General features: G+C 41.5%; 1 protein-coding gene across 3 annotated transcripts in view; it reads left to right on the forward strand.

Annotated features, from left to right (window-relative positions):
• Positions 1 to 27,459, forward strand: part of shn (zinc finger protein schnurri) — a 111,321-nt gene that overhangs the window by 53,466 nt on the left and 30,396 nt on the right. For 2 of the 3 annotated variants that reach the window (XM_087350454.1, XM_087350456.1), the window contains exon 2: positions 22,723 to 22,779. In XM_087350454.1, the coding sequence (XP_087206580.1) occupies positions 22,723 to 22,779 (57 nt within the window). Of the gene's footprint in view, positions 1 to 22,722; positions 22,780 to 25,278; positions 25,622 to 27,459 lie in introns of those variants that run through there. The other variant, XM_087350457.1, reaches the window with a different exon arrangement.

Genomic DNA, 27,459 nt, shown 5'->3' on the forward strand with positions numbered 1-27,459 from the left:
CGGAATATATTTTTACCGCTGGGCTTTAAAGGGTTAAACAAATCCTTGATCAAAGGATGCGAGGGTTTTAAAATCATTGAGACTTTGTGTCGCAGATATACATGGAAGGGGAATGAATATAAACATAACGAGTGATGAATGAAATCGGTTATAGTTCTCTCGATACGCATGCGCTATAACTATTTTATTAACTCGACGACTACTAATGCGCAACGTGTTTGCGCAGCAAACGAATAGCAACAACAAAACTGAAGGCCGTGCACTATTCTGGGATGGAGGAAAACAAAAAGTGCCATCTGGCATGAACTTGCAGACAGTTCTACACGTTACCGATGGGTAGGGCTCGCTTGACAGCCATGTTCAAGTTCATATGCCCTTCAAGGCCGGTCAGAAAACGGTCCATTGCTAGCGGACAATGATTAAAGATTTCTGGTTCAGGAATGTGGTTCCATTAGAGTCCAGAACTGCCATCTCCAATTCCATATGAGGAGAGCTATATTTCCAACGCAAAGCCGCTGTGCAACACAAAGCGAAGTGAAACACAAGTGAACGATGGTTATTAATAATCATAATAACAGAGGCATGTCGAATGTGAAATCGAAGGTGACATTATTAGTGTAACTGGGGGCTTATCACGATAATTTTAAATGCAGAGCAAATGGACGTTCTGGAAACAGCACGCGTCTTGAGGAAGCTCTTATTATGGCACTTCATTGATTTCAAATGTATTTTCCAGAAGCTTATATTAGATCTGTTCACGGACAGATAGCCTGTAACATGATGTGATTATGATGATGATAATAATACCATTGGATGTATATCTGTGATGATCCTTAATACGTTATCTTTTTCTTACTGTCGCGAAATTTTACCTGACGTAACATTATTTTAGCAAATCCGCTACACAACCGATTCGAATATGTTTCTTGCTAATTGTCCACCCCTAGGAAGTAAAATGCCTTATTGTGATTACACAGAGTGAACAGTACCACGGGTAGCATTTCCCATATGCTAGCCTAATTAACTTCGTATTTTTTTTTAAGGTTGGTGCTACAGAAACGATCTCACAGATTGCCAACAGATAGCGAGCGATCCTTTGTTTTAATGGTACCGAGCCTGTAGATGTACTCGCAACACTGTAGTCTTCTGGATATATCAAGTTCGTATTTCGACCAGGTTACAGGCTTTTCTGTTTCGTGTTTTTATTCGTTTTACTTCGTCAGCCTAGGCGAATACCACGACAGTATCTTGAGGCAGGTCACAAACGATTCCTTCCACATGCTTACGCACTCATTCAATATCATCACGTACGATTACACACTGTGTATTAATAGTGCGTTTCGATGTTGGCTTTCTAGGCTGTGGCGCCTTGTGGACTATTGATTGATACCAGATGTTGAGGAAGATTCTGCCTTCAACTTCAGTTCTGAAGATGGAGGCAGTATGTTCCTCTGAAACGCTGGTGCCCACTGACAACCCACAAAACCAACATCGACACCTTCACCGAAGACTGAAACGTTGTCTTAACAACACAAGAATCATTCAGTCATCAAGTAGGGCGAAAAATCTTTGGCTTCCTACATATCTGGTTCACGGTTTCGAATCCCACTCGGTGTTGATTAAATGATGCCTAGTCGGTGGTGCCAATGAAGGTTTTAAGTAGATTTGTCCTTGTGACCTGTGGACTGGACGAATGGGGTTCGATTCCCAGCAGGTGCATGATTTTTCTCTTCGCACCAGGCTTAGAAGCCACCCAATTTTCAACCCAGTGGGGTCAGGGGGTGTTTGTCTGAACCGAATGTCACGTTTCTGTCTTCGTGTTTTACAAATTTATGGGTTCAGATCTCGTCTCAGACCGGCTATCCTGATGGCAGTTTTGATAGTTTTCTTCTGTTCCTCCAGGCAAATGGAATAGTGTCTTAAAACAGGCAACGACCGCGTCCTTCTATAACCTTCCTAAATAACTGACGCTACTTAACTTAGGCAGTTGAAGTGTCGTTAAATAATCAGAGTAGCCATAAGTTCAAATATTTGGGAACGACAATAACAAATCCAAATGATATTAACGAGGAAGTTAGGAGGAGACTAAATTCCAGAAATGCTTGCTACTTCTCAGTTCAAAATACTTTGTCTTCCCGTCTGATTTCTAAGAACCCGAAAATTAAAGTATACAAAACACTAATTTTGCCTGTTGTTTTGTATGGGTGTGAAACATGGTCTCTCACTCTGAGGGAGGAACACAGATTGCAGGTGTTTTAGAATCGGGTGTTGAGGAGGATATTTGGGCCTAAGAGGGAAGACGATGGGGTATGGAGAAAACTGCATAATGATGAGCTTGAAAATCTGTACTCCTCTCCCAATATTGTCAGGTTGATTAAGTCGAGAAGAATGAGATGGGCGGGGCATGAGGTGTGCACCGGGTACTGGTTGGGAAGCCTGAGGGGAAGAGACCTCTGGGGAGACCTAGACGTAGATGGGAGGATAATCTCAGGCGGGATCTATGGGAGATAGGAGTTGAAGGAGACTGGATTTTGTTGGCCCAGGACAGGGTCCGGTGGAGGGCTTTGGTTAATTCGGTAATGAACCTTCGGGTTCGGTAAGCCATCTAGTTAGTTAGCCATATTTCTGCAGAAAAAGTGCTGACGACCTGTGAAGTGGTCCACCTCCCTGAGATTATGTCGTGGTGTTCAGGCGCACTGCACACTTCCCTCATGTCTATTCTTATTTTATTGTGTTCTGTTTCAGGTGAGTATTTGCTGCAACAGCGAGGGGTGAGGCGGTGAGTTTGTGCAATTCCTTTTGTGCCTTCTCGGAGGAAAAATATTGGAAGTTATAAAGACCGCGTTAAATGAATGCTAGTGTAGGATGTGTGTAACATCGGGTAGAATTTGGAGGATTTTTGCTGCTGTGTGTTTCAGAATCTTTTGTCTTGCCGTTTACTGTTTAAAACACACATTAAAATATACAAAACTATAATTTTTGTCTGTTTTTTAGTGAGAGAGAGAGAGAGTAACTTGGTATGTCGTTTTCTTTGGAGAATATACTGAGGGTATGTAAAGTTGCTCACTTAGACTGTCGATCGTGTAAATTATTAGATAATAAAATTACGTTTCGGAAGCTGAATATTGCTTTTGAAACGTAGTTTTGTTGTTATTATTTAATAATGTTGACAGTGGACAGAGTTGAAGGGAACAGTTTTACACAATATAGTCGACAGATTTCACCAACATATTGAGGGTGTTTGAAAGCGGGCTGCTGAGAAGAATGTTTGGTACTAAGAGGGATGAAGACGCAGTGGAGTGGAGTGAGTTGCTTCCTAATGTTTATTGTTTACTAAATGGTTGGGGCGGGACATGAGCCACGCGTTGGAACAGTAATAAATACGTATGTAATTCAGGTCACAACACCTGAACGGTAGAAGACCACCTGAATTACCTTTGTTAAAGGTTGGAGTTATTAAGACGGATTTTCAGGAAATGGGATGGGGCGTCGTGAACTGGAGTCATCTGGCTCAGGATAGAAGCCATTGGCGGTCTCCTGTGAACATGGCAATGAACCTTGGGGTTTCATGGGGGGTGGGGTGAGGTTTCTCGACCCGATGAACGATTGTCAGCTTCTGATGAAGGACTCTGGTTCACAGAGTTGGCATAGTTAGTTTAGGTTACTGAATGAGCTGTAGGACTACCTTATGTCGATTTTTAACTCAGTATTAACTCGAACGGGTTTAGTATGGGAACATTATTAACTAAGATTTGGTTAAGATTAGGCAGTCTGATCGATCCGTGGTGGCCTGCGGGTGACACGTGGATTCAGGACCAAAGACTGGTTTGGGTGGGCTAGCAAAAGACAAGACACGAGGTCGCTATTTGTATCTCTTCTGCTGCAGGAGTACATAGAATTCACCATAAATTACATCTTTCTTGTGTGTATAGACTGGTCCAGTAGGGTGTTAGCTAAACATCATCTGAAGATAACGAAGCATTCCTAGTACTACAAAGCAAATACTAGACCGAATGGGTGAACGACCCGGTTGTGGTGGGGCGACGTGTCAGTTCGTACGCACTGGTTTCCACATATTTTACAAATGCCTTCTTTTGCAATTTTTGCGTACCTGACTGGTCTCTATGCTAATTTATTGCCGACAAAACTGGTTTTGCTATGTTTATCATTTTACTAACATAGGACTTTGTTTCTTGTAATTTATTAAATACACTAGACAACAAATGTTTACTTTTGTCGGTAACGCGGATGAAATAAGATTTTGTTTACCAAATCGGGTACGCTGGCCATGGAAATGACAGCCAGACAATTGTAAAACACATAGTTCTATTGGTGCCTGTAATTTATTTTATTCAAAATATATGTTCTTGCTACTTATCAGCTATTATGCAGTTTAAAAGATGAACGGTAGTTGATTTCGATTAATTTTAGAATACACTGTTTAAACGTCATTATCTCATGTTTTGAATGACAAGAATAAAAGAAACACGAAGAAAAATACAAAAATGAACAAGATACGCTATTCTGATCGTAAATTCATTACACAAGAAGTTATTTCCTGTCTCATTACTCTTTTGTTTCTAAACTGGGGTGTGAATTAAAGTTTTTAAATCTAAGTCCAGCTCTGTAAAGAGCATTCCAGAATTAATGTAAGCAGTTAGTTTTCAATTATCTTACAAAACCTTGTTGACTAATATTCTCCGTATTGAAACGTTTAATATAAGAAATATCGTAGTATGACCCGTAAAGGTTTACGGGAGAGTAATACAGTTTATCGCAACATAGTTTTTGCAGATCGCATGGAAAGTACATAATAACATTTCTTTGCAAGCTGAATTGCATGTGAAAACATCCTTAAGGCGAATGAAGCGAGACTCCCGCCAAATGCCCTGTTTGTGTTTCTTGCTACCAAAGTCGCCGCCGTCAGAACTAAATTTAAAAATGCCCGCTCCGCACGAATGGCGCATTCGTGCAGTAAAGCGTGACGGACATTGTGAAGTAGAATTAGATTGTAGAATTTAACGAACTATGTATTTTATTTTGTGGGCCTACACCAACTTTTGTATGATAATCCGTGTTCGTGAAATCCATTAACGTGTAATCTGAGCTCCGTGGAAAGTAGAGATTATATTGGACCGATCCGAAATAAAATAAATTTTCCAGACAACATCTGATGGTGGTATTCTGGGTTGTGATGCCGTGAGGATTTGTAGGCAGATACAAACGTTTTGAGGTCCTTGACATCATCTTCTCCATGACAACGTCCATTCTAAAACCAAAAGGCTCATCATCAAGTTCACAGACATTTGTCACTGGTCCGTGTTCTGCCTCGGCTCCATCCAGTAAACTTTCACAGAATTCAATCTTCTGGTCCCAAGAGAAACTGAAGGAGTAAGTTATTTGCTCCTCAAGTAGAACATTGTAGAGAAAACACAAACAAAGAACAGATTCCGTTTGAGACAGGAACAAATAGTCAGTCAACAGGATATAGAACTTTACCCTCGTTAGTTGGATAAGCCATTGCAAGCATTACTAACTAGCTGTTGAGCTGTTAAGGACGTCAGCCGAATGGCGAAGGTGGTGTTCTAGTTAATGAACGTAATATAAGTACTGTGTGATTTACGAGCTACGTTAGTATCTTCGTCACATTTTAACCCAAAAGTCTTTGACATCACACACCTTTGCATGCAATTTGATTATGTTAATAATAATCGCTTATACACTAAAACAAGCCAAAAGTCAATCGCCCTGATGATCTGGGCAGCAAGGACTTCTGAAAATCTGGTAAATGTCTACCAGACTACACGGCGCTACAACCTCAGATCCTACATCAGGTTGGTCCCCGACTACATCGAGACCGACAGGCCTAAGGACATGCAACTTCTGCTGAAGATGACACAGTAGCGTATTTGTTAGGAGGAGCCTTATGATTTATACTTCTCTTATCTGTAGGATTAATAAAGGGATCAAAACAAAGAAGGACAACACGGATTCTGCAACCACTGCTACATCTGAACTAACAGTATGGAGCATTCTTCGTCAGACTATGGTTTATGCTGCTTTAACTCGTAATTATCTACACTCTTTGGTTGAAGTTTTTCCTTCTCATTAATAATTTTCCGAGCCCCATTAATGTACATATCATCATCGAAATTTTTCAAAAGTGCAAAATAGTTTTAAATTTAACCTGGTTCTGTTCCTAAACTCTCGCATCGTTTAGTTTGTTCAGGCTAAATCTCTCGGTATCAAACTTGCTTCATCTAGATTCATCTGGCTGAGGACAGGATCCATTGGCGGGGTCGTGTGAACACGATAATGAACCTTCGGGTTTCATAAAAAGCCGAGAATTTGTCGACCAATTGAGGTTTTATCGTTTTCTCAAGAAGGCGTCTGCTCCAAGGAATCAGAAAAGCTTGAAAATGATCACGCACGCTGTTCACACGATTTAATTTCGAGGGTTAAAATTGACCAACCGTGCAGTATATTTTGTTTTGCAGGTTTACAAATTAACTTTAACGCCATCACAAACCTAGGTCACTTTATTACCAGATCCTACTGAATGTAACACTGCGAAAGTAACTTTTTCCCTGCTTTACTTCAGATACCTTCATATATGTAGGGAGGTTAGCAGGAATTATAAATTGTTATGCAACTTAGTTGTTTATTACTGTCAGTAATTTCCACCAAAATGTGTTTCAGCTACATCATAATCAGTGCTGACACATAATCTCAAGGTTTTGCACACTCTGCAAGCCCAACTTACCGCTTTTAAGCAATATTTTTATAGAATTCACTCGCCCGTGGTTTCTTTTTAAAACTGAGAAGAACTGTTTGAACAAAAAATGCATGTTTCTCGAAATGTCGGCATTCAAAGTGTCAGATTCTTATATAAAATTGAGGTACTGTACTATTGCTCCCACCTCAGACGTTAGCGTAGCTGCCATGGCTAAAATTTTATACGCAGATGGGTTGGTCTGAAAAATGCAATATCGAGCTTTGTTAAAAATCCATGAATTCAGAACGTTGATGGGGACATCCACAGACATGATGCCACGAACCAAGTTTCCTTATCATATAAGAGGGACCGACACACATGATAACATGAGCTGAGTTTCCTTATCAAATATGGGAGACAGTGATGCTGATACGCTGTAGGTTTGGTGCCTTGACCTGTGGATTGCATGACTTTCACTGCTAACCTCGTGCGGTCCGGAATGAATCACTCAAGAGCGCGTGTTTCTGACCGAGAGCTTTATTTCCCCATTTTTTTTATATTTAACTGTCTTTCATGCAGAAGCTTCTGCGCTGAAATACTCTCGGAGACGCGAAGATCATTTCGTCTGTAAAAGAAGCCCCCCCCCCCCCCCAACCCCAACCCCAACCACTCCACAACCGAAAGTTTAGCGGAATCGTCGTAGAGAAATGTAATTCGAATGCCGTAAATATTGTCAATGTGAAGACTTCACGAAGCAAGTCCATTGGTTAAAAACTTGCCAGGCAATGGCTGACACCCAGTTCTGTAATATCATTCTAGTTCATTAGCGTTGGCGCTTTTCGTAACCTTGGTTATCGAATGTATGCATAATAGGAAGCAACATACACGTGTTTTAGTGACGTAGGGAACAGTTCCATAAGCTACCATGTGTGCAGTTGGGACATTCCATTTACAATTTACAGTATACGTTATCAGGGTTTCCTCCCAACAGGTCTTTTTAATGCGGGGATATAATTTAATTTTTCTTACACGAACTGTGCAAGTGCCATGTGGACATTTTCACTGTCTGGTGAGTATATGACGCAGTGTTTTGAGAGTTTTGGTATTGAATTGCTCAATGCTTCACGAACAGCAACAGACGATTTCGATGCGATGTTCCTGGATGAACACACGATCACCTGCAAAGCTTCTGCGTAGAAACAGGAGGTAACAAGTTTGAAGAAAGATGCATAACCCTTTTCTTCACCAAATATTATTGAAGTGATGAAATCAATGTGAGTTGGGCATGCACACGAAATTTTAGTCCTAAAACATAATGGGGAGTCGGACACAAGCTTACATACCAGGATAATGTTAAAATGGGTCTGAGAGACAGGTGTGGGGGTGTGGACTGGATTCATTTCATTCAGTATAGGGGTCCGCTATAGCCACGGTGGTCTAGCGGTTAGAACGCTGGCCTTGTAATCCTGGGGTCTCGGGTTCGATTCCCGGCGGTGCCCGAATTTATAACTTGTGTTGGGCAAGGCCGTGGTCTAGGCAACACGGAGTTTTCCTCCGTGGCATCCCAACAATTACTCCATTCACACACAGAAGAAGGCAATGGCAAACCACTTCTGGATCATCTGCCAAGAACGTATATGAACAGGTCCCAGTCCGAGAAAAGGATGGAAGGATCCTGTTCATATGGACCTGTCGTCAGACAGAACACTAAATAAATAAATAGGGGTCCGCTGTCGCGTTCATGCGAACGTGGAAGGCTAATGAACCGTTTGACTTCATAAAAGTCAGAGAATTTATATTATCCAGCTGATCGACTACGATCTTCAAAAGGAGAACTATGTCCTGTGCTGCTGAGGTAAACCCAACGGTGGACTGGGCCCCAGAATATCCTAGCGACAGTCGCGAGGAACTAACAATTGAAGAGTGATTAATTTAGATCAGGGAGGTGAGGATGAAGGTTGCCATGTTTGTAATGTCATGACAAGTGGCGGCAGCTGGTGGCGCGACAACAGATTGTCGAGGGGAAATGAATGAGGAGAGGTATGGTGTGATGGGGACGAAGGTCATCAGCGCCATCAGCATCTCTTGCGACGACGTCGGGTCGGGAGGAGGCTAAGCAAAGCAAGAGGCACCCACCAAACCCCAAAATTAAGTACCGAACGTCTTGAGGTTGTGTTCAGTCCGGCAACGTATTCGAGAGATACCCATTCCCAAGACGAGCGAGATATTCTCACTGGGACTCTTTCGTGATTTTGCTCAGTCCCTCGTGGAAAATGTTGAATTGGTGCGTTATGACCCAGGGCGATCGGGGGATGCAGAAGGTGGAACAGGCGACAGTTTAATTCTTGATCAGTTGATGATGACTTCATTAGACATCCTTTATACTTCATAGGCCTAATTCACATTCATTCTGTTATACTATTCGGCGCAAATAACGTATTCAGTTGAGAGAGCATCGTCAGTAACTGCTGGATTAAGCAAATTTGAGGCTGAAAGTCGTGATCGTTAAAGTTCAAGGACGATGTATCACTACTGCATTTGTTCAGCAGGTACGTAAGAAGAGAGGACATTCTTTTTTCGTTTACCTGCGGTCGTGGATTCGTTTTTGAGTTCTTCAGAGCTGTTGCGTATGGAGTCAGATGAGATGGGACGAAGGTCGTAAATGGCCTGTTTTAAGGTACTGATCCGATTTTGTGGCACCATTAGACCAATGACAATCACACCCCTGGAGTTAATGTGAAGTTTTGACATTCTGAGGCTGAATATACAAAGAAAGCTACTGTGTATGATGATTTATGCAAACACACCTAAATGTTTGAGAATTATGATAACGTCAACAGAGAGCTGTTTCTCTCCGGAAGTTGTACGGCGATACGACACGACGATAAATTTCCGATAAATACAATCGGTCCAAAATAATGAACACAATAAGTAGTCAATATTTTACAGTGCTGAGTAACGTGATAATCGTTGTTGATAGCAGGAGTCCAGTCCAAACATCGCTGACGTGTAGGCATCTTCTTACAACGATGCTGTTTCAATGACACAAGTTATATGACGAAAAATTAGAATTATGAATCGTGTAGGAATTTGGAAGTAGGCAGTCCGTGCCAGTCTGGTTCAGTATTAAAATAAGAGGCAATTGCATATCATCTACCAGTAGTGCACTGATTGTTAGGTTGCCGTGAGAACGGACAACTATCCCGCGAGCAAAGAACTGACCGTCGATGTTCTAGGTATTCCTGGCAAGGTTTCTGGATCACGACGTCCAGGACGGCCCACTTTGCCGTCTCATATCCAACAGGTAACAAGTGATTTTTTCCCCGGGACTTCGCTTCGTGCTGAGGAGCGTGGTATGTCTTCGTGGTACGGCGTTTTAGCATGGGAACAATTTTCTCACCAGGCCTACCTGTTTCTTGGTTTAGAAAATAGGTACTCAACCTCATCGTCGTCCAACCCAGGTTTCGCGAGTTTCCTCAGCAAGGCCACGAAGGTCGACTGGGAAACGCCTTTTTTCATACTAGAACTCCATAAAAGTTCTTCTTCCCGCAAATTAAGAAGCTTCTAAAGGTTTGTTGCAATGGACCAATGGCTTTAACGTTATTGTATGCGATGGATCTCATTAAATATAGGCGTCATAATAAAAATAATTGCTGGAGCAACTGTTGAACGTTGTACAAGCAATTCCCGCTCTTACAAAAAGTCGCCTCTCTGGAGAGAGAGAGTTCGTGAAGCCAAATTTCGTAAAGCGATTCGCTATTTTCCATGAGCGTAATGTTATAAGTGGGGGTTACGTTCCCGAAGGAACGAAAAATGACACAGAACTGGAAATAAATTTTGTTGCCTGGAACTAAACACAAATTAATACTTTAGAGTGACCTGAAGATGGAAATTGCAATATTTGCCGAAACGTTGGATAACTTTCGACATTCGACGCGGCTCATCCCTGAAAGCCAAAGTTGTACTTTGAACTCTAGTAGCGAGAACGTAAGGACAAGAACTAGTGTAGACTTCCAGTATGACACCAAATTTAGTCGAAGACCGTTCAGTAGTTTCGAAGACTAGTCTTGCGGCCAGAGACGACCACACTATGCGTTTATTGTTTGTGCAAATTACGCATTATAATGGACGTATACAACTTTTATTCTGTACTTGCTTGTTGGTTCGGAATGCTGTTGTGAAAACCCTGGAGGAGTACTGTGCGTGGTTAAGGTGGTTAGGGTTACATTTCTGGCGTTCCCTATTCACATGTAAGATGTTCTGCCACTGATTTCATTTCGTTTTGTGACACTGTTCAGAGCCTTCTGATGCCAGATCTAATTTTGAATTCTCCCAGTCAAAATATCGAGTTGAGTTGTCTTGTATATAGTATAATAACCAGTTTTACGATACTTTCACACGCTGTTAAAATTTACTTTTCATTGTTTTTCCAAACTATCATTAAAAGGCACATGTGCTCTAGAAATGAAAGGGAAAATCTGTTACCGAAGAGATTGCATATCTCTCTCTCTCTGCCTGGAATAATAATAACTCATTTGATTAAAATAAAGTAAACCGGTGCAAGATATCTGCTTGTTTACAGGGATTCAGTAGATTTTAAATCCTTTAAAGGACGAAACTTATCAAATTCTTCAGTTTTATGGATTAGGATCTGTGGCTTATTAAGGCTCGGAATTAACTTCATAAACATGAATCTTTATGAAGATTTGGTAGAACTCCTTGGACGGGGGAAACTTATCTAAATAACTGTTAAAAGCACTGTTTTGCCGCTAAGAAAAAAACAATCGCACGTCGTGACATGTATTTTTATGGTCTTTAAGAAAATGTTTGCCCATAAACAGACACATAGTGACTTGAAGTCATGAATTCTATTTATTTATAGTTTATTTAACTACGCCGTTAATAGCTTATATTATGTAATGTTGAAAGACGAATAATGTTTTTGAAAGGATGTCAGAGTAGGTGGTCGTGACCTAATTTAAGGCAGAGGAAAGGCGCCTAATTTAGGGAAACTTTCTGATTTGCGGAGGCTAAACATTTTCGTTGTGGAGGTTTTGCCACCTCTGATAAGCTCGGGGCACTGAAGAGAAAACAAGGTTTCCAGTTTTAGGCACGCTCGTGACTAAAAACGATTCCGTTGACTTCGCCGTGTCTGTCCGCAAGTAACAACCCGAGAACTGCTGAACAGGCTTTCATTACATTTAATATTGGCAAGTTTTACTATTCTAATTTTGGTTTAAAATCGGACAAGAATAATCTCGTAAAGAATAACTGACATTTCACACGAAGACCTACATGCATTTGTGGAAGTGACTGAGTGGGGAATCCTCGACTGTGATTCACTGGAGCCATTCGCAGAGGCCAAAGGTCAGATCTTGGCGAACGCGCTGCAACTGTTCTGTGCGCGTATTTTCGTGACTAGTTTAACTGATGAACTAATTATTCCGACCATGGGTGTTACCATAGCAACTCGCATTATGTTCACTTCGCTGAAGACATGTTTCTATGCGTCTCCACTTTACTGTATGTAATTTTGGTGGTGTGTGCGGCGTTCTGAGAGTTTTATTGACTTCTTTCTTACACCCCTGCTCCCAGCTACAGGTATACGAACTGTAAACGGAATTCCCAGAAGCTTGGACACCCTGACCTTGAGTTGTGGGCAATCCTGTGTCGGGCGCTAGGATTGTTGATGCCATGTCGACGGTATTCCACAGCTATCCCTACAAGAAAGCGTGAGCTGTCCTGTTCAAGGTCTGCTAATCACGTGGCGACATTGACGTCACAGTTGACGACTCTCGACTGTCTGTGATCATTTATTATAATTACCGAAGTAGCCGATTTGGTCTCGTCTTACGTGCGGTCTTCATCATATTCCATCGGACTGATTAATTTGCCATGCGTTACGTGATGTATTTGAACGCTTCAACACGTGGATCACGGGTTCGAATTCCGATCCATATTTGTCGGCATTTTAATGTATTTTTCTTTCCTCGTGGCTTCCGCACCGATATGATGAAGATTGTGTGCGTTTTCCCCGTAGTGACGTCTGAGCCAAGTGAGGTACAGACTTCGCTCTCTGTTGTAGGCTGTCGCTCAAAATGGCAGGTCATTAGAACTCCTGAGGGTAGAGGGGCTCTTAGAAGCAGTTATCACAAAGCCCTGAAATCTTTCGTGGTGAAAGATGTCCAAAAATCTTCGTTGGTTTGCAGAGGTCTTCGGCGGCCACCGAGCACGAGGTCATTGAGTCTCAGAGACAGCACGGGCGTAACTGCGAAGAGAATAATCCCTGCCTTTGTTGGGAAATGAACTCTGTGTGCAGAGTGATTCAGAGGAAGGCGTTGCGTGCTCTTAACCGGAACATCTTGTGCTCTTTTAGCCAATGAATGGATTCTAATTCAGGTTCTGGGTGTTATTAGCATTTGCATGCATATCTTTTCAAATGTAGATGCTGTAAAGGTTTGTAATTGACAGAAAGTTTGGAGAGTTCATATTTTAAGGAAACAGTCCGTAATTCGATTCCGTGTTGTACCTTGGGAGGCTAACGCTGGCTTCTTACCGCTGAGACCCGGGTTTAGTTCCAGGTAACTTCACGTGAGATTCGTGGTGGACTAATTGGCATTGCAGCATTAATCTGGAGAAATTTTGTAGAATTCTAATTCAGAGCAGTGCATAGTCCAATCCGACACAGAACGACCTGCCCTTAAAAAGCAGAGTTAGCTGTAGAACTTCGAACCATAATTAAAACACCAATTACAAATAATTCTTTTCTAACGTTTAATCTTGAATAAAACTTTAATATTTATTCATTTTGGTCATGTGTACTGTACTTCATCTAAACGAATATAACTAACTAAATGGCTTACCGAACCCGAAGGTTCATCACCGAATTAACCAAAGCCCACCACAGGACCCTGTCCTGGGCCACCAACATCCAGCCTCCAACTCCTATCTCCCATAGATCCCGCCTGAGATTATCCTCCCATCTACGTCTAGGTCTCCCCAGCGGTCTCTTCCCTTCAGGTTTCCCAACCAGTACCCGGTGCACACCTCTTGTCCCATCCATGCGCGCTACATGCCCCGCCCATCTCATTCTTCTCGACTTAATCACCGTGACAGTACTTGGGGAGGAGTATAAATTTTTAAGTTCGTCATTATGCAGTTTTCTCCATGTCCCATCGTCTTCTCTCCTAGGCCCAAATATCCTCCTCAAACACCTGCAATCTGTGTTCCTCCCAAGAAAACCAATAAATCTCCCCTTCTCGTACCAAATATCATAGTAAATACAAATTATGTACCTGTACTAGAAACCCCAATGCATGCATATCCGCCAAAACCCAGACTTTTATATGTTTAGTCTTGTTTTAAACTTTGGATTTCAAAACATGGTACTTTATTAAACAATTAGCAACATCAACTCTCGAACAGCTTAAATGAAATGTTGGCGTGTAGTAGAGTGTGTGCACCCCTGCGCTGTAGCCTTCCTGGCTGGCTTGTTAAAGTTACTATTGCATGCTGCGTCATTCATAAGGTGACGGCGCTTGGATATGAATCACAAGAGGTGAAGCTTAAACCGGGTCCTCTCAGGTCGGGCAACAAGACTGGGTCCTCAATCCACCCGCTAGAAGGTAAAGTTTTTAATTCTACCGCGTTTCCTTCCCGAGAGGGAAAAATTCATTCACCGAATACGAAGTTGTGAGAGCACCAGATATGGTCTGCACGTGGAACCGAATAGAAGGATATCTGCTCTTGTTAGGAATCGAACCTCGGTCGTCCACTTCGGAGCGACTGAGCTGTCCGCAGTTCATCCATTTGTTACACCACAGCGGAGGTGTGTAAGTCACTTTGTATTGTTATGATGATGAAATGCAGGAGGTTAAGATGAGCTGGGCATGTAGCTAGAATTGGGAGGGGGAGACGTTTCTGGATAACGTTCGGTTGGAAGATCAGGAAATGAAAGATACATAAAGATATATTTTTGGAAGATAAGATGGGATGTAGATACTAGCGGCTCTGTAACTTGCCAAAATTCTGTTGTAATCAAATCAAGATATGACAATGACGAGACGCGTACACGTCATTCAAACAAGAAATGCTTGAAAAAAATCTGAGAGAAATATTTGACTCGGGAGATATAATTGTACACAAGGGAATAATAATAATAATAAGCAAGCAAAAGTAATCCCAATAATTACAGGAGCAACAGGAACTGCCTCCAGGTCACTCAGGAAATATTTGGCCAACATCCCAGGCAAACACGACATCAGGGAACTGCAGAAGACCGCCATTTTGGGAACTTAATACATCATTCGGAAGACGCTATCATTAAATAAAATTATATAATACATGAATTTATTGTTCTCAGATTCGTGTTTCGCATGACCCGTCGAGGATTATAATTTTCAACAAAACACGGAAAATACAAAAGTTGCAAAAAAAAATTAAAATACCGAAGAAAAATTAAATTATGTGCACAAACCAGAAAAACAAAAGACAATAACACCAGTTCAAGTATCGCCGTCATGTGGGTCGCTGCAGTTGCTACTGCTCTGATTTGTTCGCTCTGCTCATACTTTGCGTAACCATGGCTACTAATACTCTCATCATTATCTCTCGTTTCATTCCCTTTTTCAGAGAGTGATTAAAGTAAATAAAAAACTACTGGATGTACCAAATGATGTGCCGGTATATATGATTACAACAACAATAATACAGTACACACAAATTGCCCACAGTGTGAGGGGCGGAGCGATTTCTGCTTGTATTTACAGTACTGGTCTGATTCTAAGTATTCGGTCTGCCGTACTAAAAGGCCAGTTTATTGTTTCTACATTATGCGTTATTTGCAGCGATGTATGACGTGAATGCATAATCTAAAGCTGTCTGTCCGCGTTGTCTCCGAAAACACTGAAGATTTTTTCTCGCGAATTTCATTTCGTCCCTAAAGCATGTGGTACGGAGCTGTCGTGGCGTAAGGAAAGTTGTAACACCTTTCAAGAACAGCTTGTAGAATAAGAAATGACATCATGATCATCAATTGACGAGGTCCTCGATGTCCTTTTTAGTATCAGACTGGGCATGTCATAGAGGAGATATGGAAGAAATGGCATGAAGAATTTTTGCCCTGTCAGGAATCGAACCCCATCCAAACTGCAGCCAGTCACTTTCCTTACTATGTACAAATAAGTGCACAGACAAAATAATGTATTACTCTGTTCAGTGAAATATTTCTGTTACTGGGTACCACTAGCAACAATTTACGATGCAGTCTCTCTTGGTGTTCGGAAAAGAGACGACTGCATTGTTATTTCAAGGCTGGTATTTTAGTATGGATACATAAAATCAGTATGCAAGAGGATACTTGCTTCACAGACATCCTGTATGCGTCTATCTCCGCGCGCGCACACACACACACACACAGTTCGCAGAATTCTGTTTTGCTGCACAGCAAAAGCGCGATTTCTAGGAATCGGGAGGGGCGGGCGTCCAAGTCATGCTTGTAGTGTGACGACTGGTTCTGAAGTAGGGAGGGGGAATCAGGGTATTTCATTCTGTCTCAACAGAGCTCGCCACAGGAAAAGGAATTCATACTTACATTTGCTAGTTTGTGAACGAATGTGATTTAAGAGCAAAATTATTTCAAACATGAAAACATGAAGCTGTTTGTATGACAGGTGATCGATAAAAATTTGTATCTGACATAAAAAGGGCCTATCACAGTGGCCTTTCGAATAGTGAGATCGTGGGTTCGAATTCCACTCGAGACATTGAGGCTTATACGCGTCATTCTCATTTGTTTTTGTCCCGTGTGAGTGGACATCGCGGCGACCCGGCGGCGCTGTAAATTCCAGAAAAAAAAAGCTCAGAAAATCTCAGAAAAATTCTTCAGTCAAGCCGAGACTCAGAGAAGACCGCAAAGCCACACGAACTCACAACACAACACTCAGACTTCGACTGTCTCCTTATGCGACATCGTCTCTGTATAACAAAGCAGAAGATCCGCTGGTTTAAATTTTTAACCATTTGAAGCCAAAACTCTTCCAAGTGGCATTTAAAGATTCAGCTCCTGCCACAAAGAAAGCAACACGTCCTCATTACAAAAATCATTTGGTTAATCTTGTTAAAGGACATATAATTGTTTTATCTTTGGATCATACGCACCCCACAAAATGGAGTTTTATTTTCTTATATTTTTGAAGACTGCAAAGTTGGAGGCACTTTGAAGCCATACCGGAAGATAATATGAAAATGGATTTTAGAGGAATATGAAGTTTCGATGTAGACTGGATCCAGCTTCGGATGGGCTTTTGTGAATGAGGTGGTCCATAAATGTAATTAATTTCTTGTGTACCGATTTTGTGTGGAAGATTATTCACAATGCGAAACTTGAGACAGTTTGAACATTTCCTATGGATTTGCAGATTGCAAACAAGGCACTCCCACTGATGGGAAATTGTGCGTGCAGACATCAGTGACGGGGCTTTGTTTGATATGAGGAAAAGACGGGATTCCACGAAGTCTTTATCTTCGCGGTAGTTGGCCGCCGCTCCACAGCGTCGCAAATCTGCAGCAAGAACAACAACGAATACTGTTTGCATGAAATACAACATACTGGTGAGATGATGTCTGTATGGTTCATCTGGTAAGCAATAAACGGGTTTGGATGAAATTTGGTAGTGGCGTCCCACAGAAAGAAGTACGAACAATCTGACCTTCGTTCTTGGACCACAACAACAAATCGAGATGACGTGGCAAACAACTTGGCCTGTGGGTGACATTAATTAGCTCGTCCACAGGTAATGGAAAACTTGTATAACTGTGGATTCAACTGCACGACTTTATACGTGCATTGTTGTCCAGTAAATGTAGGCCTGCTGCATAATGTTCATTCAATATTTAAATATCCATATCCAACATCCGCCCGAATTTATAACTTCTGTTGGGCAAGGCCGTGGTCTAGGCAACACGGAGTTTTCCTCCGGGGGCTTCCCCGGTTTCTCCGTGGCATCCCAACAATTACTCCATTTACACACAGAAGAAGGCAATGGCAAACCACTTCTGGAGCATCTGCCAAGAACGTATATGAACAGGTCCCAGTCCGAGAAAAGGATGGAAGGATCCTGTTCATATGGACCTGTCGTCAGACAGAACACTAAATAATAATAATAAGATGAGGTGGTCTAGCGGTTAGAACGCTGGCCTTGTAATCCTGGGGTCTCGCGTTCGATTCCCGGCGGTGCCCGAATTTATAACTTGTGTTGGGCAAGGCCGTGGTCTAGGCAACACGGAGTTTTTCTCCGGGGGCTTCCCCGGTTTCTCCGTGGCATCCCAACAATTACTCCATTCACACACAGAAGAAGGCAATGGCAAACCACTTCTGGATCATCTGCCAAGAACGTATATGAACAGGTCCCAGTCCGAGAAAAGGATGGGAGGATCCTGTTCATATGGACCTGTCGTCAGACAGAACACTAAATAAATAATAAATATCCAACATCCAAAAGGAAAGTGAGGATGATTGTTGTTAACGAGTTAAATATATTTAAGAAAGGGATAGAATGTCAGGTGTAAAAGTGATATAACACATTTTGTGATGTGGAGGACAAATATTGTTTCACTACAAGATTTCTACCTTTAATAAACAAACACCGCGAATAATTAAGTATGTAAAATCACGAAGAGCATATGAGGTTATTCCAATCTGGTTCACACCATTCCGTAAGTCCAAGTTTGGTTGCGGATTTCCTTGTTAACACAAACAGCAGAGAGAAAAGTGCCCCGCTGCTTTGATGACACCTGCGAGGAAACGCGGTGAAGACTTGCCCATGAAATTTGTCTCTTGCTTTCCTGTTCACGGCTGCTCTACGTCAGTGTGTGGCAACAGAGCGGAAGCAGCAACTGAAAACTCCCCTTATCAATGGCCGCCAGGTCTGAAAAAGCAAAGGTGATTTGTTTCTGTGCCATGTATAGTCGCGTTGCTATGTGGTGGCCTCTGGTGTGCGCAGCTGATGAGGGAATCTGAGAGTAGTGGGGTGAAAGCTGGACAGCAGATCCCATAGGAGAGAAAGTGACAGCGTCGTTAATTGCCTTATGGCTTGCTGTTTTATCATGCATGATTTTACTGTCGCACAATGAGACTTGACGGCAGACAGCAGTCTTTCTCTTGTTTGGTTTTGTCCTGTACACTTGCGCAGATTTACGTTCCTAATAGGATAACATTGAGTGTAGTCTCGTCGCAGTATTCAAAGATAGCATGATGGGTCTAATGTTTTTGATACGGTATGCGCATCACCGAAATAATCTTTCGGCGTTCCCATGCATGTGACGTCATGTACCGGCACAGCTAGATTAAACGCAGTGTACATTCTACTATGTCACGATAACCAACTCCTAAATAATTTTCAATTCATCTTCCACGCTGATGAACTCTGCTGTTAAATAACGTTAAAATTATGTTTTATATTAAACAGATACAGTATCGACATAACGATTTGTGATGTATGAATCATAATTTATACAGATTTCCATATAGAATTACTGAGAGTGATGAGGGGATCTTGCGCGAAATGTCTCCCGCTTGTGTCAATTCTGAGTACCTGTGGGAGCCCACCTGTTGCGTTCAGGTCAGTGTACGGCAGGGACTTATACCGTATGTCCTCGATTTTAAGGCGCACTTTTTCACGTTTTAAAATTTATGAAATCGAGGTCCGTCGTACATTTGATGCCCAAGGCTTTTCTGGAGCAGCCAGCAAATGCCAACAGACCGTTGCAAATATTATTTCTTCGTGGTGGCACTATATTAGGGTTGGATACTTCGGCTTTGTAATCACTGAGACGGTCCGGAAAGAATAGATACCACAAAGAAAAGCTCAGAAATTGCGTTTTAGGCAAAACGTCTAGGAGTAAGCACAGAGAAAATTACTTTCTGCAGGAAAAATATAATATAAACACAGGCAACAAATACTTCGAAAAGTGTAACAAATCAAAGATACATTAAGAGCAGGCTGTATTCGGAGTATGCTTTATACTTTCGTGGTCCAACTGGCAGCAAGCAGGCCACGTCCGGCCCGAGACCACTTAAAACCAAGCACGCGAATTTATTTGTTAATTTGTTAGAGAACTTATTTTCTTTGCTCCAGAGATTGAAAAAACGTTTTCTTGTCTCGTCCGCTGCTTTATTTACAAATGCCACACATATTACTGACTTTAAAAACCCGCCGCAAAATGGAAATTCTCCAGGTAAAAATCGTAAGATAAAAGCTGCAGGAGCTAGATTAAAATATGTAACTCTACAGTAATTGTGCACATTTAAATAACAATTATTTTTCAACATATATTGTGGTAATTTGTTGTTTATGAACGTGTTAAAGATGACGAAATTTGGCTGTTAGTTTTCGAAAACAATGCCAGAAGGGTCTTTGACCCTTGGATTCTACGGAAAATCGCCTGACCCAAAGGAAGAAATAAGTTGAAGCACCTTCATTTATACAGTCCACAGATCAGGAGAAAAGCCCTGCTAGGAATGCGTTACACGCGCATGCGCAAGATTTCGCCGTGAGTGACGATCCATCCTAAAAGCATTCTTTCCACAACCACTGAACAAACAACAGACAACAATCTTTCATATGTTTTAATGGGTATAACTTTAAGATTACCTCACAGTGGCACAGTGATTTAATCTAGAATATTATCGCAACACCCACAGAACACATTACAAGTGCGCTCACTACACGCCACTCTTAACTGCTTCATGTTTTCAGTCTGTGCAGTAGAGTAAAACTCTGACGTATCGCACTTCCCACCAATAGCAGCTCTCTAGTCCACTTGATAGTAAACATTCCCCCTGCACCAAACCAGAAACGACTTTCCTCCGCAGGGCTCGTGGTCTGTTGACAGTATTATAGCAAGATGGAGTAAGTGAGGATCTACCTTCATGAAATGGTATTAAGATGATCGAATGGAGGATGAGACGGACAGAGCACGTAGCACGCATGGATAGATACAAACACACCGCGCATCTGATAGATAAGCCGCTGCACACCTCTGTAAAGCCTTGCAGGTCACCATGGCGACAGTGCGAACTTGTAAAATCTGTAGTACTAATTCAAATGTTAAAAACAGACCACGGCTAATTCCTTCCATATCTTCCGAATTTATTTGCTTTTTCTGATAATTTCTGGCTATAGCAGTTACAGGTACAGGAATCGTCAAATTAAATGACGCCAAGCAAGTGCTACACCTAGGGGCTGTAAGGATATAGCATTGCACTCTGACGTCACGTGTTTGCTATTTTAAATGGAAGTCGTACTTGGAACTGGTTAGCCGGCATGAACCCTGCTTTCTGGGGATTCACTCCTACAGTTTCCATAGAATTCTTGACCGGTTGAGTTTCACGTTCTAGAGACCGCGAGGATTCACCGACGCCCCTCTCCCTTCCCGCAATGCCGACGTTCATCGTTCGAAGGCGGGCGCATAAACACGGAATTATTTCACCACTGGCCTCAGCTAAAAATAAACCCACGGCCCTGCCTCTTTCCTGGAAAACTTTCAATGATGTAATTAATTTCTCTGGCCCGGTACTGCATAAGACGTAACAGAATACCATCTGACACATGGATGACCTAAGTGTAGATGGAGAATAATATTAAAATGGGTCTTAAGGAAAGAGGATTGGTGGTTGTGGAGTGGATTCGTGTGTCTCAGCAGAGATATCGTTGACTGGCTCTTGTGAACAATGTAATGAACCTTCGTGTGCCATAAAAAGGCGAGGAATTGACTGACTAATTAAAAGACTGTTAGCTTTTCAAGAAGGACTCCTCCCTGTAGTCGAATACCAAATCTGTGGTTCAGGGTCTGTCGTTACTCGGGTATTCAAGTTGCCCCCGACCTTACTGGGCACAGAAAGATTTATCACGATACTCACAAATGCTCGCCATTGGACCCAAAACTGAACCAGCTGAACGCTGCCCACACATTCACGCCTTACTCATGTAAGATCCGCCTTGACATCATCCTCCCTCTGTGCTTAGATCTCTTACGTGGTCTCAGCCCTTAAGGTGTTCATTTGAAATGCCTGTGAATTTATGATTTGCACATCACATCTTATCAACTTAAACACTTTAACAGGATGAGGCTGACAGTACAAATTGTAAAGCTTTTTCAATATGCAGAGAAAGACAAGTATTCTTCAGTTCTTCATTCCTTCAAAAAAACGTAGTACAAATACAGAAAAAACCACCGATGATGAGAGCATTCTTTGTTCGGGAGGTCTTTATGACAGTGTTTCGTGTTTGGTTTGTTCGAGTCATTCCAAACGGCCCAATTCTGTGATAAAATTTTTAGTTGTTTGTTTAAGTACGCCACATGGGTACTATTAGCTTCGAAAGATAGAATGGCCGCTGCTTCTGAATAAAATTTAAGGTAAGAAGAAGTCAGTTCCGTTGTTCTGTAACTTTGGCTGTGCCGTTGCAATGCAGATTAGTAATACCAGTTCGATCTAAATATGTCTGAGGACTAAAACCAACGTAATAGGCCTGTAAGTCTTTGCAAGTTTTGATTTTAGATTAACGTGTGTGAGACTTAGACTCTATACGTGATAATCGATACCTGTCGAAAGATTCGAAATATGTACAAATATTTGAACTAAGCCCTTAAAGTGACTTCAACTGGATGGAACTTACGCATGGCGATTAATCTGTACAGACTAACAGCTGTTCCGTCAGGTTTAGTACAGATCTGTCAAGAACTCAAGAAATACACGTAAGAGTTCATTTTGGCTTTAACTTAATTATACTAAACGAAAGTGTAAACGGAATCACGAAGTTTGGTGTTGGTCTACGTTACCGAGTTTGTATCAAAATCGGAAAGGAACACGATCGGGCACGACAAAATGAATGAATTATGGTTTTGTATTTTCCGCTATGAACTAGCTTAAATATTTGTTTGGGAGTTCCGTGAGCTCTGTTACCTTGGCACATCAAAGTACTGAAACATTTTTTCTTTCGTTACAGGGACAACACACAACAGAGATGACCTTCAGTCGAAGAAGAAGGCAGTTGACAACAACGGTACGTATAAAACGCATGTGGGTTACAAATACTTTACTGAATAAAACGATAAAGCCCACATGTTTGGACAACTTTTGGGCAGCACACTCTTGGTTCTTTCTTCTTTTATTCTTTATACTTGGACAGCTCAGATTTAAGTTGGTTGACATTTTTACCGTCATTGTGCTGAGCGTCATACTCCGGTTTACCCATCCTATATGTACACCCTCACCCCAAAATTCTCTCTCTTCAGAATGGCTGGATACAGCAAGCGTGACTCGATATTTATAAGTGGTCGCCAGTCGGAATAAGTCACTTTACGGGCACTGATAATGTAACTAATGGTATGTAATATACAGAAGAACAAGGCCATAGGCGAACTCTGTTATATGGCAAAATGAAAAGAAGCCAATGTAAAGAAGGAAAAGCTGTTACAAATTACGTGTTTCCAATTTAAAGTGTTGGAATTTTTTTACCTAAGGCAAGCTTTACATTGTCAACTAAAAACTTTGCTGTGTTGATATGACGGCAGAGGAGGGACACAGCTACTACGTAAGACTACGTTCGATTGTCGCAGTTTTTCTTTGCGATCTTCAGCTCCTACACGTCTATTTCTATTAGCGCTACTCTCCTCCTTCATCTTTTCCTCACATTCTCATTATTTCTTACAAATTTTATCCTCTCATTTGTTGGCAGTTTTAAGACATCGTTCGTAACAGACAGCAAAAACGCCAGTCGCAAACAGGAAACAAGATGTGTTTTTACATTTGTCTGTATGCTAGTGGAGTTACCGCTAAGGGTTAAACATTTCTGGCCTCTTTATGACATAATTCCTTCATTTGTGCGTAAGATTTCTTGTCCGTTTGAACCTTTCATTGATGAAAACTACAAAATAGTTATTTGAAGTGTCAAGAGGTGGCAGAATAATTAATTTTCATGGATATCAGACGAAAAGAAAGCTCAGAGAAGAAAGAGACGCGATATCTGGGCAAAAAATGGCGTTGGTTGATGGTGAAATGTTCCGAAGCAGGTACACGCGTCCTTCAACGTTAATCCTGGAAGTGTCCATTCATGCAGTTCGTTTCCGCCTTCTTTAATGACATCCCCCACTTGATGGAGCTGACCATAAAAAGAAAAGAAAGGAACTCTCAATTAATGAAGTAGCTGAATGTGATTCTGAGCGAGACAGAATGCCTACTCTCCACCAGAGGAAAAGTTGAAACGCGGTCTGCATAATGCGCAACGATTTACGGTACTAATTCTTTATGGCTTTGTCAGAACAATATTTATAAACTCAGTTCTCGCCTCAAAAAAAAATCACGTCTCCATTACACAGATCAATTGAGTAATGCTGTTTATTATAACAGTCATACGAAAGTCATACAGTCAGTGGGGAAAAATGCAGATTTCCTGATTTTTAAAGCATGTGGTACATATAGTTACCACAGAACTTCGAAGGGTTAACGCACAGACAGCGATGTAACATGATTATCCATCTTGATAAAATGATTGGTTACAGCGGGGACGAGCAGTTGTTTTTACACTGGGGGTCTACTTTTCTTTTATGTGTAAACAAAACGTGCAATTCAGGGGCAGAGCGTTGTTGTAACCACGTCAGCCCAGCTGAAGCTTTGGAAAACAAAATAAACAGTGTTCTATCTTACTTTTGTGGTTCAGTGATACTGTAATACAGCAGAACCGAAGATACGAAGTCCGAGATACAATTGAGGCTTGCGTTCGCCGCGAGCGTAGCGTCAATCTTCATGGCTTGGACATGACAAAGTGCCGGATGTTGGGTGAAACGAATGTCGCCTTAGGAGTTCTTGGTCACCAGTTCGATATTTGATCAGTAGGATATGAGGTTCTCACGGTGAGTACCAAGATGGTTGTCTTCTGGGTTGTAGCGCCGTGTCTGGTAGTGAACACTGACGTTGCAGAGGTAAACTTATTCCAGACTACACGGCGCTACATTTCCGAAGACAACCATCTTCTTTATTTGACTGGTCTTTTCTCTGTATTTTCCTCTATGTCTCTTGATGACATATATCACGATGGTGTGACTCAAGGAATCCTAGAGCATATGGAGACGACAAACTGCCACAGATCTAATAAGCCAGAATACCGAACCTTTGTAACAGAAACGAAACAATCTGAGACGATGGCATTGATGATCGAATCGCTCAAAGTATCCGCGCGATCTTGGGCTGCCGGAACACAGTTCGCGGGTTCGAACCCTACTCGAGGTGTGCATATATATTCGGCTTTTCTGTGGATTCGTTCTGAATCGTAACACGCTAGAAAGTCAAATCCCTGACAGAAGAATAATATTAATAAGTTGAAATATAGGTTATATTGGCCTCCCGGCGAGAATATGCGTCGTTAAGCAAAACAAATATAAATGTATGTATCCTCCCCTCCATCAGGTAAGTGACGTCACCCAGAATTGCTGCAACAGGAGAAGGAATCATGTGATGTCATAGGTCAGGTTCAGTGGCAGTGTAGAGGAGCCGATGGGGGCAGGTAGATGGGTTGTGAGCTTTGAAGATAGGTACAAAGTGACGCCAAGACAGATATTTTTTACGATGAACCATAAATATCTCAGAGATACACGAAAACAAATGGCACTAACAAGAAACATTTGTTAAACGAGTTGTTTTAGTTTGTTGATGAGTGTTTTACTGCATTCGTACAATTTTCGCTCGGACGTACAGTCTACATCATTCCAGTGCAATAGCGCCCTTATTCTAGTCAATCGGTGGTCCAGTTATAAAATCTGAATGGTTCGTTCTGATTCTGTTTTGCAATCAAAATAATCACTTTGAATTCGAACATCGTGCGGCACACAAGGTTGGAATTTTAAAAAGTAAGAACACTTTTTGTTGTAACTACCGAATACAGTCAATCTCTTTAATATTGGTCTGTGCGGTGCTGATCTGCTGTTCCTGCAATCTGCATGCTGTACGTATAGGCTTTTATCTTTATGGTTATCGGCCTGCAGTGGAAAATAATGGTGGGAGGCAATGATGGTTAATTACCTTGAGATTTATTGGTATATTATCAAGCAGACATTTTTATGAAGGTCCGATTTGAGCTTCAAGTAAAGCAGGCGTTATAGTTATAAAACCGAGCAGATGAAAATTAAATTTTCCCGAAAATTTCATTGCAGACGAAATGATAGTACGTAGTTTTAACGAGTAATTTGGAGACGAAACATACGGACGGTCATACGTGTCAGTTATATACAGGGTGATCGAAAAGTCACGCAACGCATTCGTGACATTTATTTTATTTGCAAACAAAAATTGCACCGAAATCACAAAATTAAAAAAAAGTATTAATGTTGGACATGCCCAGAAATGCACGCATTCACTCTTTTCCTCGTGTTTGTGTGTGTGAAGAGCTTCTGCAGTGATCGGAAACGCGGTTCACCAGACGAGATATTATCGATTTGTGTGACACAGGAGAATCGGGAAACATGTTCCTAAGCTCATCTTCGAAAGTTGTAAGTTGGAAACGACGTCCTTGAGCTTAACCGTTTGACAATAACTGGTGGACTGACGCGAGCAGGTTACAACGTGACGTGACCTACGTGGGCTCTTCTGTCGGACTGAGTCCAACATTTAAATTTCCGAGTTCCGGTCCGATGTCGGACTGAGTCCGCCACGTATTTTACGCATTTTTTACGAGATCTGGAGTCAAACTGAAGCTGGCATCTCATTCAAGCCTTCTTCTTTGCACTGGTTCTATCCTAGTTTTCCTGGTAAGACTTTGTAACCCTTATAATAGTTAAAGGAGGCAGGAGAGAAAAGTCATATTCTGACGTGTCCAAGGAAGCCAGGATTCCACATCGAGTGTTTTGTCATACATCATATAAAGACGAAATATCATCCTGTGAGTAGCTGTCATATTTACTTAGAATAGAAGTATTTTATATCTGATAAAGTTATGAAACAAATATCCCATCTTCCTAATAGGAAATTATACTTTTTAATTATTTTTGGAGCTTAGAGCAATCTACCACTGACATGTGCATATTCTTTCGTCTTCTTATCAAGCATTCTTTCACTTTCCTGGTGTTGAACTTGGTCTTGAACTTTCGAACACAAATTAGGGCGAAAGGAAGCACAGCTCTGAGAATGTGAAATCCAATGCTTGGACATCGTATCTGCATGCAGTAAGAGATGTTTAGACGTCGCCAAAGTCTTATCTAGCGACTTGGACTTGCTTTATTCTCTACCGATCGACAGGAAGCAGAAAGGCACCACTTACTACGCATTTCAGTAGCGACAGTGGTACAGTCCGTGAAAAATATTCCACACGGTCAATATTCAAACAAGAGGAACTGTGATCCTCTCAGAATATACTTTCACCATTTTTAGCAAAGTGTCTTCCGTTTTATGCAAGTTATAAAGAAAATCAAAACAGTTCATTATAGTAGTTGAATGTATACAGCTTAGTGGTATTTAAATATACCAGCAGAGAGCCATAGTGGTATTTAAAAGGGACCGCAAAGGGTTAATCCAGCCTAATTGTAATAAATTGGAATCACCAACAAGTATTTTAATATGGGATGCGTGTTTTTTCGATCAACCTGTGTTAATGCCATGCGCTTGTGCATTAAACGCGTACCGATGCAAACATAATCATTTGCCATTTCCGAAAATAATCCTTCTTTCTGCAGTGCATTCAAGAACTGGAAAT

The sequence above is a fragment of the Zootermopsis nevadensis genome, unplaced genomic scaffold (assembly GCF_977971745.1).
Source record: "Zootermopsis nevadensis isolate Lab colony 2312 unplaced genomic scaffold, Znev_1.0 Znev_ptg000017l, whole genome shotgun sequence".
Taxonomy (NCBI): domain Eukaryota; kingdom Metazoa; phylum Arthropoda; class Insecta; order Blattodea; family Termopsidae; genus Zootermopsis; species Zootermopsis nevadensis.